This window comes from Artibeus jamaicensis, unplaced genomic scaffold (assembly GCF_021234435.1).
Source record: "Artibeus jamaicensis isolate MK-2021 breed Jamaican fruit bat unplaced genomic scaffold, CSHL_Jam_final contig_335, whole genome shotgun sequence".
Taxonomy (NCBI): domain Eukaryota; kingdom Metazoa; phylum Chordata; class Mammalia; order Chiroptera; family Phyllostomidae; genus Artibeus; species Artibeus jamaicensis.
This window is the reverse complement of record NW_026521800.1, coordinates 2,422,276-2,439,957: the sequence shown is the minus strand read 5'-3', so window position 1 is coordinate 2,439,957 and position 17,682 is coordinate 2,422,276. Positions and strand designations below refer to the sequence as shown.

Genomic DNA, 17,682 nt, shown 5'->3' with positions numbered 1-17,682 from the left:
ATGAATAGATTCCCTCTTGAGATAAGGCAAGTGCCTTAGTCTCTGTCAATTTCTATTGTATGTATATTACACTGACCGCTTCATTCATTACTTGAGTTTTCCATGAGCGTATTTCAGATTCTGACCCTAGCTCTACATTCTCTGGAATGGGTGAGATGTTGGGGCTGTGACTGGTTTGGCAGGAAGGTACCTGGGGCCTTCTTTCTCTTGCTTGTTCTCCTGTGCCTGCTTCCAGAATTCTGAAGGTCCGTGCTCAGAGAAGGCAGCACTGCTGAGTCCCGGAGAGCAGCCAGTATTTGCAGAGGAGCCTCCTGCTCATAATTTTGGTTATTTGCTCTGAAACCTCAGACACATTTTTGTTAGAAGCCTGTGTTCTATCCAATCGCCGATTCAAATAAACAAAGAGCCACTGGGAATTTTCTTTTCAGGTATCTTTTTTGAAATGTACACATTCACTTACATAAGAATTGCTCTTTAATTTAGTTAAAACCAAAGCCAAGTGTGAGGCAGAAAAGCCTCATTGTTCATCCTGGAACAATAAACTTGCTGCTGACTTTCCACTCCATTTGGATTTCAAACAGCTCAGTGTAGGTCAGGTTGAACTTTAGCATCTCTGGAGAACTGAAGCTCCTAGCTAGTACTTCTCTCTATTTTTAAAAAAATATATTTATTTATTTATGTTTAGAGAGAGGATAAGGGAAGGAGAAAGAGTGGGAGAGAAACATCAATGTATGATTGCCTCTCATGCGTCCCCCACCGGGGACCTGGCCTGCAACCCAGGCATGTGCCCTGACTGGGAATTGAACTGGTGGCCCCCTGCTTCACAGGTCCATGCTCAATCCACTGAGCTACATCAGCCAGGGAAGTACTTCTCTTTTGAAAGAGCCTCCATCCACAGTCTAGACTGAGCCAGATGACCCTCCAGGTGGTGATGGTGGTGGGGGCGGTGGGGAGGTGGAAGGATTTGGGTATTTGGCTGATGGCTGATGTTCCTTGTCCTTAGCAAGCTTTTTCTACATATGAGAAAAGACTAGGAGAAGCAGGCTGCTGCCGTCAAGCTTTATAGGGCTTTAGGGGCTCAAGTCACCTGTGATATTTTTCAGCTGTCCTCTGTTATGGTTAATTGTTTTCTAAACATTGTTAGAATACAGAATGAGGCTCATACCACAGAAGGCAGCTCTTAGTCTAAACAAGCTCTTGTTTTCACTGCTCTGGGAAACTATGTCATTTCTATGCAAAATCTGCCATGATAATACATTTGTGGAACTGTTGGTCCTCTCAGTGTTCTCAACGAGCCCCCACAGAGCTTCTGTACATACAGAGGCCCTTGTTTTATAGGGGCTGGGGCAGAAGGCACTGCAGAGAAAAAGGATCCTCTGAACTTTGGGGATGTGGATGTGGGCAAGAGGGCCGGGTCTTGGTGTACGTGTTATCTTTGACCTGAAGCGAACTGTATGAGTTCCCTTCTTGGCTATTATACTGAGAGAGGAAGCAGAGCTGACCTGGGAGGGTCCTATCAGGTTCTGCTGCTTCTAGTATTGGGGCTGTGGTTAGGCCACAGAGCCAGTCTGGCTCCAAGTTTCTGTAGAGCAAGAAGATGCTTGGACTGAAGCCCTGAGTTTCCCTCTGGCATGAGCATTTCCCAATTCTGTAAGAGGTTCCCTGTCTACCCTGAGCCTGTGAGCAGGGACTGGCATGATGCTGACTCTCCCTACGTGCCTGCAAATGCTAGGATTTTGGAGAAATAGATGGTCATGTTATAGTTTCACCCCAGAACCAATTAACACCCATTACCATAATAGGTGGCCACAAAGCTGACTGTCAAAAACTGATCTTTTGGTCTCACCAAGCATAATGCTCTTCCCAAGAACCACTCCAGCGACCTCGCTCTGTGCTGGAACATTTTTCAGTCTCCTCCATTGCCAGCTATACAGACACTGTGATCTGTGATTGGCTACGATGGCCATGGGATTGTATCGATAACAGGCTGAAAGCTATGCTAGTATAGCTTGTTATGCTCATTTCTGACTCAGAGGGGGTAGGGTGGGGGGAATCATTGGAAACTTCCTTCTGTTTTGCTGGTTGGAGCAAATGGCATTAGCAATGCCAGGCAGTGGCTGAGAATAGGAAGGAAGACATACTGTTGTTTTGAACTCTTGAAGACCTCATATTTTATGATTCTGTTTTTAATAATTACTTAGCAAGCATTTCTGGGTGATGCAGACCTAACAACGACAGGAAGGAAGTTGGGTCACATCCTAAGCACCAGAGGAGCATGAAGATTTGTCTTTAGTTATTTGGAGATTCAGAGTGTCTCCAACCCTACTATGCAGTTTTTGCTCTCTTTCAAAACAGGTAATAGTAAGGACAAAGAGTTGCGAATGAGCCAGAAAAAAAAATAGAGCAGAAGAACTGATAAGCTCAAGTGGACTCATAGAAAAACTGGATAGAATGCTGGACAACAGTCAAATCAGCACCAGTGATCAAACAAAATATACAAGTAGAGAGACAGTCCTAAGATGATGAGTCAGCAAAGTGTTCTACAGATGTGTCTGAACTTTGCAGACAAAAATTTTTTAATCCTTACATGAGGATATTTTTTAAAGTTGATTTTAGAGAGAGAGCATGGGGGGGATGTGAAAGAGAAACACTGATTGCCTGGATCAAACCCGCAACCTAGGTATGTGCCCTGATTAGGGATGGAACCCACAACTTTTGGAGTACAGATGACACTCCAACCAACTTAACCACCCAGCCAGGGCTATGCAGGCGAAATTTATCAACTCATTTAAATAACTCCTCTAATTCTATTTTTGACATCACCGTAGCAGGTGTAAGTTTTCAGCAATGCTGACAGACCAAGTTAGTGTATAAGAACATCAAGGACAATGAGTAACATCACAGTGACACAGCAAAACACACACCATTTGAGGAAAAAGCATCAGGATAGAGGGAACTTTTTAAAGGAAGGGGCTTAAAAGGTCTTGAGGATCTAACAGGTCAAGTTTAAGTAAAGAGAGCTTGATGACTAACCAACAAACCCAGAGTCAGTTGATTGGTAACTTGTAACCTGCACCCTCAGCTGGTCTGAGATGACAGTCTATATTTCTGGTCTAGAGTATACTACACACCTAAGAAAATGCTGAACTAAGTGCTGCTATAATTCCAAGAAGGTGTAAGAATACATATAAAAATAAATATCAATGTAAAGATGATAAAGAAATAAATATAAACCCATGTTATTAATATTTTGAAACTAAGAAAAATATAATGAGTGGAATAATCATTGTGGTAATTTATGTTTGCTTTGCCTGCTTTTAAAGCATTTAAGGCAATCTGCTGTATTAGATTAAAGGCTTAAAATTCTATTAATAAATATGTGACAATGTATATATGTCAGCAATAAATTTAATTTACAAAGTTTTGATTTATTAATTATGCAAGCAGTGTTTAATGGTGTCAAGGGACATTTTCACTACAGTACAGGAAGACTAAATGGAACACATACAGAGGAGCCTTTGAATAAGAAAGTTCCCGGCTATGAGAAAGGAGTCTAATGGCTCACTACAATGGGAACCCTGGTCACTGCATTCTGGATTTCTCAGTGGGGCTGGCGCAGCTCCTGCCTGGCCATTAAAGGGAGATGCCAGGCTTCAAGTAAGGGAGCCCACAGGCAGCACTTTGGCCAAGCAGGCAGTGTGAGAATGAATCTTCAACTATAAATTGTACTTGGAAGCAGTGCTTTCTGGGCTAGGAGCTTTTTCTTTCTCCTCATAGCCACTGGGTTGGTTACCACTTGCTCGCTCTTGTCCTGAAGGCAGAGAGACACTGGAGGGGTACTAGGACAGAATTTCAAGAAGAGGCACACAATGATGCCTTTTGGATCCCACACAAGGAAGCTGGCAGATGCTGATTGCATACTACCCATTGCACAGGAATCACTTATTGGCTGCAGCCAGATGGATATGTGTGTACTTATTTCCTGGTGAATCCCAGATTCACCAGGTACATTGGAATGTACCTTCCAATGATGCCCATGTGGCTTCTCTGGGATCCCAGAGCAAAGTTACTAGATCAGGGGCCTGGGACATCACTTTACAAGGAATCCCAGAAAAGGAATGAACAACCCAGGTGGCACAGAGTTCCTGAGCAAGTCACCCTTTTCTTTCCATTAAAATCTTCACCATATTGTTTCGGTTCTGGAGGGGAGTGCCTACCCCTCATCTGCGTGACCCTGACCACTGACCCTGCTGTGTGCCTCACACTGCTCACTGCTCTTATCAAGTTGCCGAAGGCTCTGTAACTCAGGAGCCCCTCCGTGACCCGCTCCCCCCCACCCCCGCCCCCAGCCTGGTGGCTGCAAGCCTCTGTGAGGTGCTCCAGCTGTACAAGCTAGGACTGGGACAGCTTGCTCACCTTTGCCTTTCTTGACCTCAGGAAAAAACCTGCTTTGCTCCTCCCTCTCCCCTTTTGCTGGCCTGAATGTTAAGGCCTCGCAGGCCAGGACTTCACTCTGGCAGCTGCTTTGTGTATTGTCTGTGCTGTAGTTTCTACAAACATAGCTGCAGAGCTAGAGGACAGCCTTCCCCCATTTTCACCTCTCCAAAGATCCCCCTCCAAAACGGCAGCAAAACTGCCCATCAAGATTTTGCCTGAGGATGAAAAGACCTGGGAAGACATTTCCTGTCTGCACAGAAGAGGCCTCTCAGACTCAAAGACTCTTTCTTGGCTTTTTTTCCTCTTTAGGTCCCTATTCACAAGTTATTCAGCATCTCTTTCAAAAAATGCTTGGGAGAAGTAACAGGGAGGAACCAGTGGCTTCATAGCAGAAACTCACCTTCAGGCTTTGTTCTCTTTTAGCTCCTTTTCACCCTCAACTTTTTTCCATTCCCGTGAAAAAAATCTGCATCTCAGTGTAGATATATTATATATCGTATTAATGTATTATGTACTATACACATATATAATTTTGGGGGGGGTCAACACCCTGTCTTTACATGTGGGCCAAAAGGCCTAAGTCTGCTTCAAGCAACTTGTTGTTTAATCCTGTATGCCCAAGGTTTACTCTTTGGAATTTCATCTTTGTTTTTCTGGCTATTTGTTTACTTTAAAAAATTGCACTTTACTAATATCCCTATTAGTCTTGGAAGATAAACTAATAGAGAAATACTTTCTGTGTGCAGTATTTTAAAGTACTGCAAAAGGACTACTTGGCCAGTGATGTTTTCCATTACTACTGTTATTTTTCAATGTTGTTGCTATTTGGGGGGTTGTCTTATGCTCCATTTACTTCAGAATTATTAGGTTTTGAGAAAAGCAGGGTTTTCATTCTCCCTCCCTTTGTTCCCAGGGCAATTTTGAAATTTTCCTATGAACATTTTATCAACATGCTTGTTCATTCTGGTATGTAGCTAGGTCATTTACAGCTTACCCTCTATTTTGGAGGAGATGTTGCCAGCACTGGTTTTCATTCTCAAGTCTGATTAATCATCCTGTTTGACTATCTTGATGGATTATCTTGGTGAACAGGACCTGATTTCGACTTTTTAATCAAGGACTTTTTGGAGGTCAGGTAAAGTGCTTGCCTTGCAGCGAACTTTGGCAACACACAACCTATTTATGCAGATATGGGCAAGGCCACTTGCCTTCAAGGAGAGGAAAGCAGGTGTTCACTGCATGTTTGAAGCATGTGACCGAATGCTGTGGTCCCCTGACCCTAGACTCTCCCAGATGGCTGGCTGGGCCCCCTAGGGATCACCCACAGACATCCGCTTACTGCCAGAGGCAGGGTTCTTGCTCTGCACCTCCTCACCACTCACTAATTTCTCAACCAAGGAAATGCTGTCAGATGTGGGGGACGTAGGGTGTCCCTATGGAATACCCATGCCAACTATATAGGAGGGGTCTGACTGAAAAATTAATTATCACTATAAGAGAATGGTAGATGTCATTTTAATTTGGTAGGTGTTATTTCCAGACACCTTTGCAACAAAAGAGAACTTGCTACACATGGATAAAAAGTGTAGACATGAGTGTTTTTTCTCCTCTATGGCTGCTGTAGGTCCCTGGCGTGTGCCAGGTAAGAACCAGACTGGCTCAGCTCTGAGAGTGTGCAGAGAGTGGCTGCTGGAGAGGGGCAGGGTGGGCAATCCTTGAATAAGAAGATTAATCTCCTTCACCCTCTCCTTCCCTCCTCTCTTATTCCTCCTCCTTCCTTTTCTAGTCCACAGAATACTTGGGTTTTTTATCTCTTCACCAATAGACTTAGTTTTTGAGCTATGCCTTCTCTCTGTCCCCATCTTATGTTTCTGGGACCAGATGACATGAGTCGCTCACTGTTAGAATTCTACAGTCTGGTTTGAAGTCACTGGGTATGAGGTAAGACACTTGGGTTTGTGTCATGGCTCTGGTATGTTACTTAATTAAGATAGTTAGTATGTATATGTTTCAGCTTCTCCACCTGGGAAGTGGAAATAAATATCCTATGTGCCTCACAGGGCTGTTACTAAATCTGAATGAGAATTTATAAATGGAAGGACTTTATAGACTGTAAAATATTATGCAGACACAGGAGGGTGTAGGGCAACAATGGTTCTTTCAAAGGTATCCTATACATTCCTTACAATCATGGTGGGCTAGGTGTCAAGTTTGCTTGACCGTATAGCCCTTCTGTGGTTTGAATCATCCAGAAGACCTAGAACTTGCGCCTCTGATCTGGTGATGAGCTTGAGAGATTCCTTCCTAACCTTGACCAAGGAGCAGCAGATTTTTTCTATAAAGGGCCAAATAGTTAATATATTAGGCTCTGTGGGCCACACGGTCGCTACCACACTCCTCAACAATGCCATTGTGGCATGTAGCAGCCATACGCAATATACAAATGAGTAAGTGCCACTGTGTTCCAATAAAACTTTGTAGACACAAAAATTTGAATTTCATATGGTTTTCACACACCACAAATATTATTCTTTCTTTGAAAATTTTAGTTATTTAAAAATGTAAAATAACTAAATGTAAAATGTAAAATAACTTATTACACCAGCCAGACAAAACAAGGGAGCAAGTGGGATTTGGCCTGAGGGCTTCACTTGCTAAACTTTGCTCTGCCCCCAACAACTCCCAGGAGCTCCTTGAATGGCCAGGATGACTGCGAGTGTCAGAGAAATGAAAAAGGGACAGGAAGTCACTTAGGAATGTGTCCCAGGCCCCTTACTTTTTGTGACACTCCTCTCTGCCTGGTTGATGTCAGAGCCTGTTAAGAGCAATGCTGAGGTGTACACTCAAGGCTCTTGCAGAAAGAAGCAGCTAGACCTCTGCTCCCCAATCCTTGTCAAGAACCCCATCACAGCAGCAGCAACAACGGCAGCACTGATGATATTTATGGATGGCTGCCTGGAGTGTGTGCAGCTCATCCCTGCCCGCAGGCAGGCCCTCTGAGCACCCCAGACCTGCACGTGCTGCATTTGTGGGAGGTTCTGCCTGTGGTTCATTGCAAAATTGATCCTGTGTTGTGTTTCAGTAATGAGCCCTTGGTCCATATTGACAGGCACAATGAGAAATAACAAATGTGAGTCACTGTGTCATCTTCTGTTGAGGTGCTGTCCAGAATGTCATCTCTCCAAGGAGAAATTTCTCTCATAGCTCATCCAGGTACCAGGAAAAGCTGGACATCTCCTTGAAAACTGGTCTTACCTTGTAAATAATGCTATCTCCTTGTTTGATTTGGTATCAAGAAAGCTCAGAGTCAAATATACCTGTAGTGACTGTAAAATATCTTAAGTCATCAGCACCAAAGATTTATTGAGCTTGCAGCACAGGCACAGCACATTTCCTTTGCACTTAATCCTCATAGTCCTGAGAGATAGCTTGATTTATTATCCCTTTTGTATGGGAGGAATAATGACTTCCAAAGCTATCCATGTCCTTCATGGAATGTTACCTTAATTGGCAAAAGATAGTTAGCAATTGTGATTAAACTAAGGATCTTGAGATAGTGAGATTATCCCAATCACAAGTGTCCTCATAAGAAGGAGGAAGAGGGGGATTTGACACAAAAGAAAGCAACGTGATAGCTGAAGCAAGATGCTATGTTGTTGGCTTAGAAGATAGAAGAAGAGGCTATGAGCCAAGGAAAGCAAAGCATGAAGCTGTTGAAGCTGGAAAAAACGAATGAGATTTGCCCCTAGAATTTCCAAGACAGTGTGGGCTTGACCAAGGGAAACTGACTTTGGACTTCTGACCTTCAGAACTCTAAAAGAATAATGTGTGTCATTTTAAGCCACCCAGTGGTAACTTGTAGTAGACTGCTCTGCCTAGTTTTAGGAATTGTATCTCTACCCCTTGTGGCTAAGGGCGAGAGATGACCTTTAGTTTGCCAGCCACAGGAGACAAAGCCTGTCTCTGGTAGCAAACACTGCCTCAGTTTCTCTCTCTGACCCCAGAGCTTGGTTGGAAGTCAATGACCACCAGTAAGACCCCTCACAGTGGGGGGCAACCTAAGCCAGATACTATCACTTGGGAGGCCTTCATGGAAGGACTCGGGGGCCTGTAATAAGGAGCAATGGACTCTCGGCCCCCCGTCCTCCTCCCCCCCCCCCGGCTTTGACAAAGCAGGAGTCTCCAGGTCTTCTAGGAGAAGCACTTCCTGGCTCTAATCCTCTTAAGCCTGAATACCTGTAGGGGAGAGGTGCAGCTCCTTGCCTTTCTAGAGCATGTCCTGGGAAAAATCTGGCACCACAAAGACTTGCTGATAAACCTGTGAAATCTGCTCTGTTAAGAGTGCTTTCATTCATTTGATAAGGGTTCGAGAGGAAATGAGTATATCTCCCAAAGTTTCTACAACTCTGTTCCTGACAGACACTGACTCAGACTGAAACCCTCAGATCTCTTTGTAATGTTATCTACTGTTTGATCCTTGGGTTGTGTATTACAACCCAATAAAAGGCTATGGAGAAAGAGGCTTGGGGCCTTTTTCTCCTCAGAGAAACTGGCCGCTGCTGGCCTTTGTCTCCCCTGAGAAACTGGCCACAGCTCACTCCTCCTCCCCAAACAGATCTCATCTTGTCTCGGCCATATTTATTCACTCATGCGTGTCTGTGGCACCAGGGGGAATCTCGAAAGAAGTCACCCCCACAGTAACTTGTTACAGCAGCTGTAGGAAACTCATACACCCTCTTTACAATCAATAACAGAAGGCTTAGAGAATATTGCCCAAGGATTGGAATGAGATCCAGACCCAAGATCTTATCCCTTATACTGCCTCATCTGTTGTGTGTCCTGACCACCCTGGTTTTATTCCCCTTATCTTCCCTCCCCTTATCCAGCTTCTCTCACTACTGGTTAATCTTCTCATCATGAGTACTTTTGTAATGTACCCATGTCTTGGTGTGGTAGAGGCAGCGTATAAATATCTTGGTGGACATTTGTGCCATGTGCATGAGGTGGGGTCTCTGGGCTTTTTCTAGGCCTGCAAAGTGTCTTACGATTTAACTAGAGAAAGGCCCCTGGCTGCTTTAGTTCCCCCTTTGCTTTGTAAAGACTGTTGCTCTCTCCTTTACTATAGCACTAACAGTTGGACAGAACAGGACTTCTGTTTTTTCAGAAAACTTTGCTCACTTCCTGGTCAGTATTAAGAGGCCAGTGAGTGCTTATGAAGTTCTTTCTTTTCAAGGAGTTTTGTATTATTTAGAAGAGTTTGTAGCCTAAGAGTTCCCCTTTTCACTACAACTATACAACAAAATAGAAGGGAAAAATTAAACAGAAAACAATGGACCCTTTGTTTTGGCAGCTGACCCTCCCACGTACATGTTGGAATTCTTGAAGCCCCCAAACACCAGGGATGGGCAGGGCACCACAACATGTAGCCTTTGCACTCTGTTATCAATGTGAAGTCCTTGGGGATGTGGGAGGGACTGCCCCACCATGCATTCAGAGGCTGAAAGGGGACCATTTTTATCTGGAAGGAGCATGCAACCAGCTGAGATCTGACAGCTCGATGGCTTTCAAGATAAGAAGCAGCACTCACCTCTAGAGAAGTTCCAAGGACTCTGCTTTCCTTTCTGCTGACCCCAAGTGCACCAAATATCCCCTCTTACATTAAGGCTCTTGAAATCATGCTGGGTCAGGCTCTTATGGTGTCTTTCCTAAATTATTGATTCCACAAACTACAAATCCTGCCTGTAGCCCCAAAGAGCTTTCAATTTAATATCTGTGCTCCTACTCATTACCTGATGGACCTCATCCAAAATGCACTCTTCTCATTGCCAAAGGGATGCAGTGCAAGCTTGTCTGGGTCTCCTGGTATATTATCCATAGTCCTCCAGAGAAATATAACCAATGGAATTGCATATGTAATATATACATACTATAGATGCTACATATCATATATAATACATATATATTTGTTGTGGACTGCTCTGCCTGGTTTCAGGAATTGTAACTACCCCCTTGGCTAAGTCTGAGTGAGCGATCTCCAGAATTCGAGCCGCAGAAGGAAAAGCTTGTCTCTGGTAGTAAACGCTGACTCAGCTTACTTCCCTGCTCCCAAAGCATGGTCAGTGTTGATGACAGGTAAGACTCCTTACAGAAAGAGAGGCAACCTAAGCCAGATACAATCACTTGGAAGGCCACATGGAAGGACTTGGGGGACTATGACAAAGAGAAAGCAATGAACCCTTGCCCCCTGGCTATTCTGACATAGCCCGAGTCCCCATGTCATCTGAGAGAAGTGCTTCCTGGCTCTAATCCACTTAAGCCTGAAAACCTGATGGGGAGGTGGTGCAGCTCTTTATCTTGCTAGAGCAGTATCCTGGGTAAATCTGGCATAAGAAAGAATTCCTAAAAATCCTGTGAAACCTTCTTTGCTAAGAGTGCTTTCATTCATATGTTAAGGGTCTGAGCAGGAAATGAGTATGTCTCCCAAAGTTTCTGCAACCCCCTTTCCTGACAGACTCTGACTCAGACTAAGCCCTCAGATTTCTTTGAAATGTTATCTACTGTTTGGTCCTTGGCACCCTGTATTCCTGTGTACTACAACCCAATAAAAGCCCCTGGAGGAAGGGGTTCCTGGCCTTTTTCCTCTGAGAAACTGGCCAACTCTCCTCCCCAAGCAGATCATGTCTTGGTAGTGTTTACTTTCATCTGTGGCAGATGGGGGCACTTGAGGGCAAAGTTGCCCCCACATATATTCTAGAAAAAGATTTATTTTGAGGTATAGGCTCCCATGGTTATGGAGGCTGAGAAGTGCTACAACCTGCTGCCTGGGAGTTGGGGACCCAGGAAAGCTGGTGGTGTAGTTCGCAGGCTGGGGAACCAGGAGTGCTTCAAGCAAGAGACAGAGCCCAGCTCAGTGATCAGGTGAAGTCAGGTGGAGAGCAAATTCTCCCTCCTTGCACATTTTTGTTCCATCCAGGCCTCCAAGAGATTGGAAGATACCCATCCTCACTGATGAGGGTGACCAACTTTACTCAGTCCGGTGATTCAAATGCTAATCTGTCCTGGAATCACCGTCACAGGCACACCCCAAAATAATATTAACCATCTCTCTGGGCATCCTTCTCCCAATCAAGGCAACACATAAAATTAACCTTCGCACTGGGGCTCTGTCCACATTGCCCACCTCATCTCTCACCTCCTTGTGTTCCCACCCTTCTGCAGAGCTCTGACTTCTGCCTGGTCACATCTCCCTACTTCACACATGCCATTCCCTCCTTCTTCCACCTCTCTTCCATTTGCCTTCAGACAAAACAACAGACAGCAGGAGATTAAGAGCAAAAGCTATGGAGTCAGATGGTCTTTGGATTAATTTATTTTAATTGCACAAATATTTACTCAGCACCTTCTCTGTGCCTCCAGGGATATAACTCTGCCTCTGTTGCTTGTGTGGCCTTGGAAAGGTTACCTGATATCTCTAAGTCTCAGTTTACACACCTGTAAAACAACACATAGAAAGCACTTTGGCCCTGGCTGGTGTAGCTAAGTGGATTGGCCACAGGCCTGTGAACCAAAGGGTTGCTAATTCGATTCCCAGTTGGGGCACATGCCTAGGTTGCCAGCCAGGTCCCCAGTAGGGGGCATGTAAGAGGCAACCACACATTGATATTTCTCTCTGTCTCCTCCTTTCTTTCTCCTCTCTCTAAAAATAAATAAATAAAATCTTTAAAAAAGAAATCTTTCATGAACATGATGTTAAAGTTATCATTTGTATCTTTCTTTAAAAGGTTAAACTCAAGCTTGACGACCCTTCCCTAGACAAATTTAGCTCCCAACCTCACTTGCTCCAACCACCATAACCCCTGGTGCATGATGCATGCCTCTGTTACAGCCCTTTATAAAGAGCATTTATTTTGTTATTTGTTGGACCCACCTACTCTTAGACAAGAACAACATCTCCTTCACTCCTTTTTTCTGGGTACCCAGAGCAGGGCTTATGCCACATTCACTGACTCCCTGGAGCAGAGGGAGGAGTTATCTCCAGGGCGGTGAGTGCTATGCTCTGTTCTTTCCTTGATGTGCCTGCCCCTCTTGCCTCTCCTGGCAGTGACTTGAAAGGCTGTGCCAGGCTTGGCTGTAGGCTGAAGGTTGGTCAGTAAGAGGGATGAGCCATGGCAAATTTTATGGGAGGATAAATTAGAAAAACAAATCCTGAGCAGTCCATTCATCTCCAACCTTGCTTGCCATCCTGCACCTAAAATGATTAGAAGCCAGCAGAAAGCATCCCATCTCCACAGAAAGAGCGGGAGTGATGAGATCAACACACCAGCATTCAGCCATTCAATCTCTTTTACATTAAAAAACAACAAAAAAATTGTGTACTTTAATGTTCAATGTTTCTTCTTTTTAAAGGAATAAGGTGAAAGTGGAGTTGTCTCAGAGAGGTCCAGACAGCTCCTTGGGTGGTAGCTGTAGGGACCAGCTGCCTGGTCAAGGGCAACATGTCCACTACTCCCCAGCTTAGAGTAGGGCCAACTTAGATGCTTAACAAGCATCTCCTTTCCACCTCCTTCAGTCCATACATATTTGGCCCACTGCCTATCTCCAAAGTATATTTCACAATGTCCTGTCTTTTCATGACCCTGTCCCTCTAACTCTTTATCCAAGATATGATCCTGAGTCTAGGCTCATTTCTCCCAACTCAGTGCCCCTTAATGGACTAAATTATGTCCCTCCCCTTATTCATGTCAAAGTCCTAATGCTCGGTACTTTAGAATATGACTGCATTTGGACAGAGGGACTTTAAAGAAGCGATTAAGGTTAACTGAGGTTATATGAGTGGGCCCTAATCCAATATGACTGGTGTCCTTGTAAGAAGAAAGAGACACTAGGAATGTGTGGGCATATAGAAAAGGCCACATGAGGACACAGACAGAAGACAGCCATCTGGAAGCTAAGGGGAGAGGCCTCAGGAGAAATCAATGCTGCTGACACCCTGATCTTGGACATTTAGTCTTCAGAACTGTGAGAAAGAAATGTCTGCTCTTTCAGCCACCATGTCTGTGGTGTTCTGTTATGACAGACTAATAGAATCCCTAAAGGGTTCATTCAGACATTGATTACAGCAGTTCCCTGCATTCTGTTCATTAGATTGCAATTTCTATTGGTTTATCTGTTTATCCCATTGGAATAACAACCGAGGTTCATTTCCTTTTGTTGTGTCTAGTGCTAGAGGAAACCCCGGCATTAAGAGCTGCAAGATAAGTTTTTGCCTAAGTGATGAATGCTGCTGCTGCAACATAAGCCCTGGGAGTGTCATAAGAAGGGCCAGACTGTCCTCTTTAACCTAAGTGATCTTTTCACTCAGGTTTTGCAAACTAAATCAACTACCCAGGTATACAATTTGCAGGAGAGGGAATTGGAGCATCTTTTTCTCATTTTGAGCAGGTGAGATTTCATGGTTTGTAGACTCATTGGTCATTGTATTCTTTTCCAGGCTGTGTCATGTTAGTGAATTGCTATATTTAGACTCTTGGCGTCTTTTTCTTGTACTCTTTGTCACTCTACTCAGGCTCTTTTCTTACCCTGCTCCTCGCTCTCCCAAGAGCTTCAAATGGCCCCTGCATACCTATTGCAAGTGTAAAAAGTGTTTGGCCATTTGTCCCCTCACTCTTTACCCACGCCAACTAAACTCTACAGCAGCCCACATTTGAGAGTCTTAATTCTCCCCCCACCCCCAAACAAATGGCTATGTTGAAAGACCTTACCACAACTCTGGTAGAGCACTTCCAAGCCCCCGTCCTTGCAGGCTGTGTGTGTGGGCCAGGCTTGGCTGCCACCACCCTCAGGAGAAATCAGAGTCCAGACGAGGAAGGCAGTAGTGAGCCCCTTCATGGTGAGGGCCTGTGTGTGACCAGCAGAAAAATAACAGGCCCAGTAAAAAGGACCTTTAGGGTGGTTCTTCCTCTGCCTTCATTAAAAGGGTGACATGTTCAGTTTCACTTCTCATATTTTATGCTCTTGGGAAAGCACTGTGAGAAGCTAAAGGCGGTTAGCAGAAGCATTTGAATACTGTTCCCCCAGGACCTTTGGCACTTGAATCAATGGGGTGAGGCTAGTCTAGGTTGCAGGTAGGTTGGATGTTAACATTCTGCTTTCAGGGAGAGAAACTAGCAAGTAACAAATGACCTTATGCCCCAGGTCCCCCAGTATAGCCCTCCTGAGAGCCCCAACTTCAGGGGGAGCAGTGAACTCAGTAAAGGTAAGCCACAGGCTACCACTGTGTTTTCCAGCAGCAAGCTCCTAAGTCAGCAGGCCTCTGGTGTGGGGTGTGCACCGGGAACCTAGCTGGCAGGCAGCATCGGTCATTTGTGGTCTGGAATGAGGCTTTTGACACAGTGGCATTTTTCTCTCTTCTGGTCTCAGCTTCCCTCTCTGGATGAGGATGTCAGCAGTGACTTGTGTAGCTGCTAGCATAGTGCCTTTCCCTGGGAACAGAAGACATGGTTTTTGAAGATGAAGTGAAAGATGCAGTGAGTTGTGTTCTATGTCTGGGTCCAGCTTGGTGGAAAGGTTAGGGGAGGATGGGGAAGTGAGGACCTCCCTTTTAAGAATAGGGAGGCCTTCACTTTAATTGTTTTGGTCATTTGTGGGCTTCTTGATGCCACGTCTCACTTTTTTTTCAAAACCAGGATTCTGTCCCCCTTTTCCACTACCATTGTTGCCCTACTTCAAGACAGCAAGGTTTCTGAACTGTGACTCCACACTCCAACCCCAACTGCACCTCAAGCTGGAGAAAATGAGAGTCAGGGCCAGAGTCGGCAGATTTTAGGATCAACAGAGAACACTGTTTCACCTGGGAGAAAAAGCATTACTCTGAGCACACTAGGTAAATTAAGTATTTCTGCCAATGGCTAAATAAGAATTAAAGTCACCTCAAAACTTTTTTTTTAAGTAAGTGGAATGTAATTGCCGATAAAGACAAACAAATACATTGACTTAATGTATGGTTGCTTTGCATTTCTTAGGGGACATCAGAGACTAGTCACTTAGGAAAGGGGCAGGAGGACAGGTCTGGCTGTTTTTTAGGTCCTCATCTGCAGATAATGCTGTTGGCTTTCAAAGGTAGTTCCGAAAGTGTGGTTCCTGGACAATAGTGTCAACTTCAACTAGGAGCTTGTTACAAATGCAAATTCTTGGGCTACATGCAAAAGACCAACTGAGTCAGAAACTCTGGGGTGGGGCCCAGCCTGCACTCTTTTTTTTTTTTACTTTCACTTTTGTCTATTTATTTTATTTTTTAAGTTTTATTTTTTAATATATTTTATTGATTGTTATTACAGTTGTCCCATTTCCCCCCTTCATTCCCCTCCACCCTGCACACCCTTTCCCTCCCACATTCCCCCCTTTAATTCATGTCCACGTGTCTTAAGTTCTTTAGCTATTACATTTCCCATACTATTCTTGCCCTCCCCCTGTCTATTTTCTGCCTGTCATCTATGCTACTTATTCTCTGTACCTTTCCCCACCACTCCCCTGTTGCTAACCCTGCATGTGAACTCCATTTCTGTGGTTCTGTTTCTGTTCTAGTTGTTTCCTTAGTTTGTTTTTACTTTAGGTGTGGTTATTAGTAATTGTGACTGTCTTTTTAATGAGCTCCCCCTGTGACTCTGACACATGCTCCAATATAAAAATCACTTGCTTTTTTTAAACTCAAGGTGAAAGTTGAGCCCCCAAAAAGAGTGAGTTTCTGTGAAGAGACAAGATAGCATCAGGTGGTGTGTGTGAACAGAGGTCAGCAGCACTGTGAACAAGAGCTCAGGTGAGAGCCAGAAACTTAATGTTTAGAGTTGTGGGCCCTGGTGGAGCATTTAAGCACTGGTAGTTTAAGACAGGAACATGGATCTTTCCCCTGGGAGTTTTGGGTTCTCTAAAAGTTATTGCGAGAGCTCTGCACAGAGAGTGAGGACAGCAACCTAGGCTAAGCCATTACACCCTGCAGAGCACAGCATAACTTGTGTGTGTGCATAAAGTTAGAAAAGGGCAGAATTTCATGTTTGCATTGAAAAGCTGTAGGAATCCTGCTTGCTTGGAAAGTGATTCAGTCTTGGGGTGGGCACTGCACTTCCACAGTGCATGGAAGGGGCTTTTGGCCTATTTTATCTACATTTCATATGCCAGCTGATTGTAGATCATCCTAATTATTCTTTAACTGTGAACACTAATGACATAGCATTCTTTGCCTCTAATGGCAAATGTGTTTTTACCATCATCTGTGTTCAACCATGGCTGCTCTCCTTTAGTGCCCCCAATATTTATTAGGCAACAATTTCCCTTTGTGTAGCACTCCCACTTTGCTCTGTGGCCTGTTTTTGTATTTATGCCACGTGACAGTGGGAAGAGAGGCAGGTTCGATCTCCTCTTGCTTCCAGATTGAGAGCAACCTAAAAATAGCTCCCCTGGCATACAGAAGTCAGGAAGCCATGCTTCTTCTTGTGTAACACCATTTAGCAGCCCCCCATCTGACTGCTGAGGTTTTACTCTTTAATTACTTTCACACAGCTGTTACCTGGGCTGCATGAATATCTTGCAGAGTTGGTGCCAGCCTGTTGCAGACCCTGACCAGCAGAGTCTGCTTATTATGGCTAAAGACAAGAATTAATGCACAGGCGACAACAATCCTGTGTGGAAAAAAAGAACAGGCATGACTACTCTCTCAAGGGGAGAGTGCCTATGGGTGCCTCAGCCACTCAAGACGGGAGCGCCCTGACCCTTGCCTAGATAGGCTTTTATTCTTTTTCTGGGGTCTTATATCAAAGAAAGATTTATTATCTATCACATAGAACATTATTGTCTACATTATAGGTACAATCAAGGAAATATAACATTCAAAGGGGAATGGCGATGAGCTCATTAGCTTTGTCCTTGGGAGAATTTATACAGGCTTTGGATATTACCTTGAAGATAGACAATACACATTTGTTGCTTTGGACCAGGGTGAGGGAGTTTTAGCAAGAGCAAGCCATAACAATCTGTATACAATTTCTAGGCCTGATTCTCATGAGAAAACTCGGTTTGAAGGCCTGGCTCCTGCCTACCACTTCACTTCTGTAGGTTTTCCATACAGAGCTGAGTCACATTTGCCAGGCTAAGACAAACCAGTCCCGGAGACCAGCCTACCAAAGTTTTCAGTAGAATCATTCCACAATCCCCCAGATTTCTGGAAGATTCAGCCCATGGAAATAGTGAGAT

The 17,682-nt window shown here is 44.4% G+C and overlaps 1 protein-coding gene across 1 annotated transcript in view; it reads right to left on the bottom strand.

Moving 5' to 3' along the window:
- The window catches only part of LY86 (lymphocyte antigen 86), a 68,177-nt gene extending 53,756 nt beyond the window's left edge, over window positions 1-14,421 (bottom strand). The window contains exon 1 of the mRNA XM_037158669.2: window positions 14,199-14,421. Within this exon, the coding sequence (XP_037014564.1) occupies window positions 14,199-14,325 (127 nt within the window). The 5' untranslated portion in view covers window positions 14,326-14,421. The remainder of the gene's footprint in view (window positions 1-14,198) is intronic.
- Window positions 14,422-17,682: the final 3,261 nt, after the last annotated feature.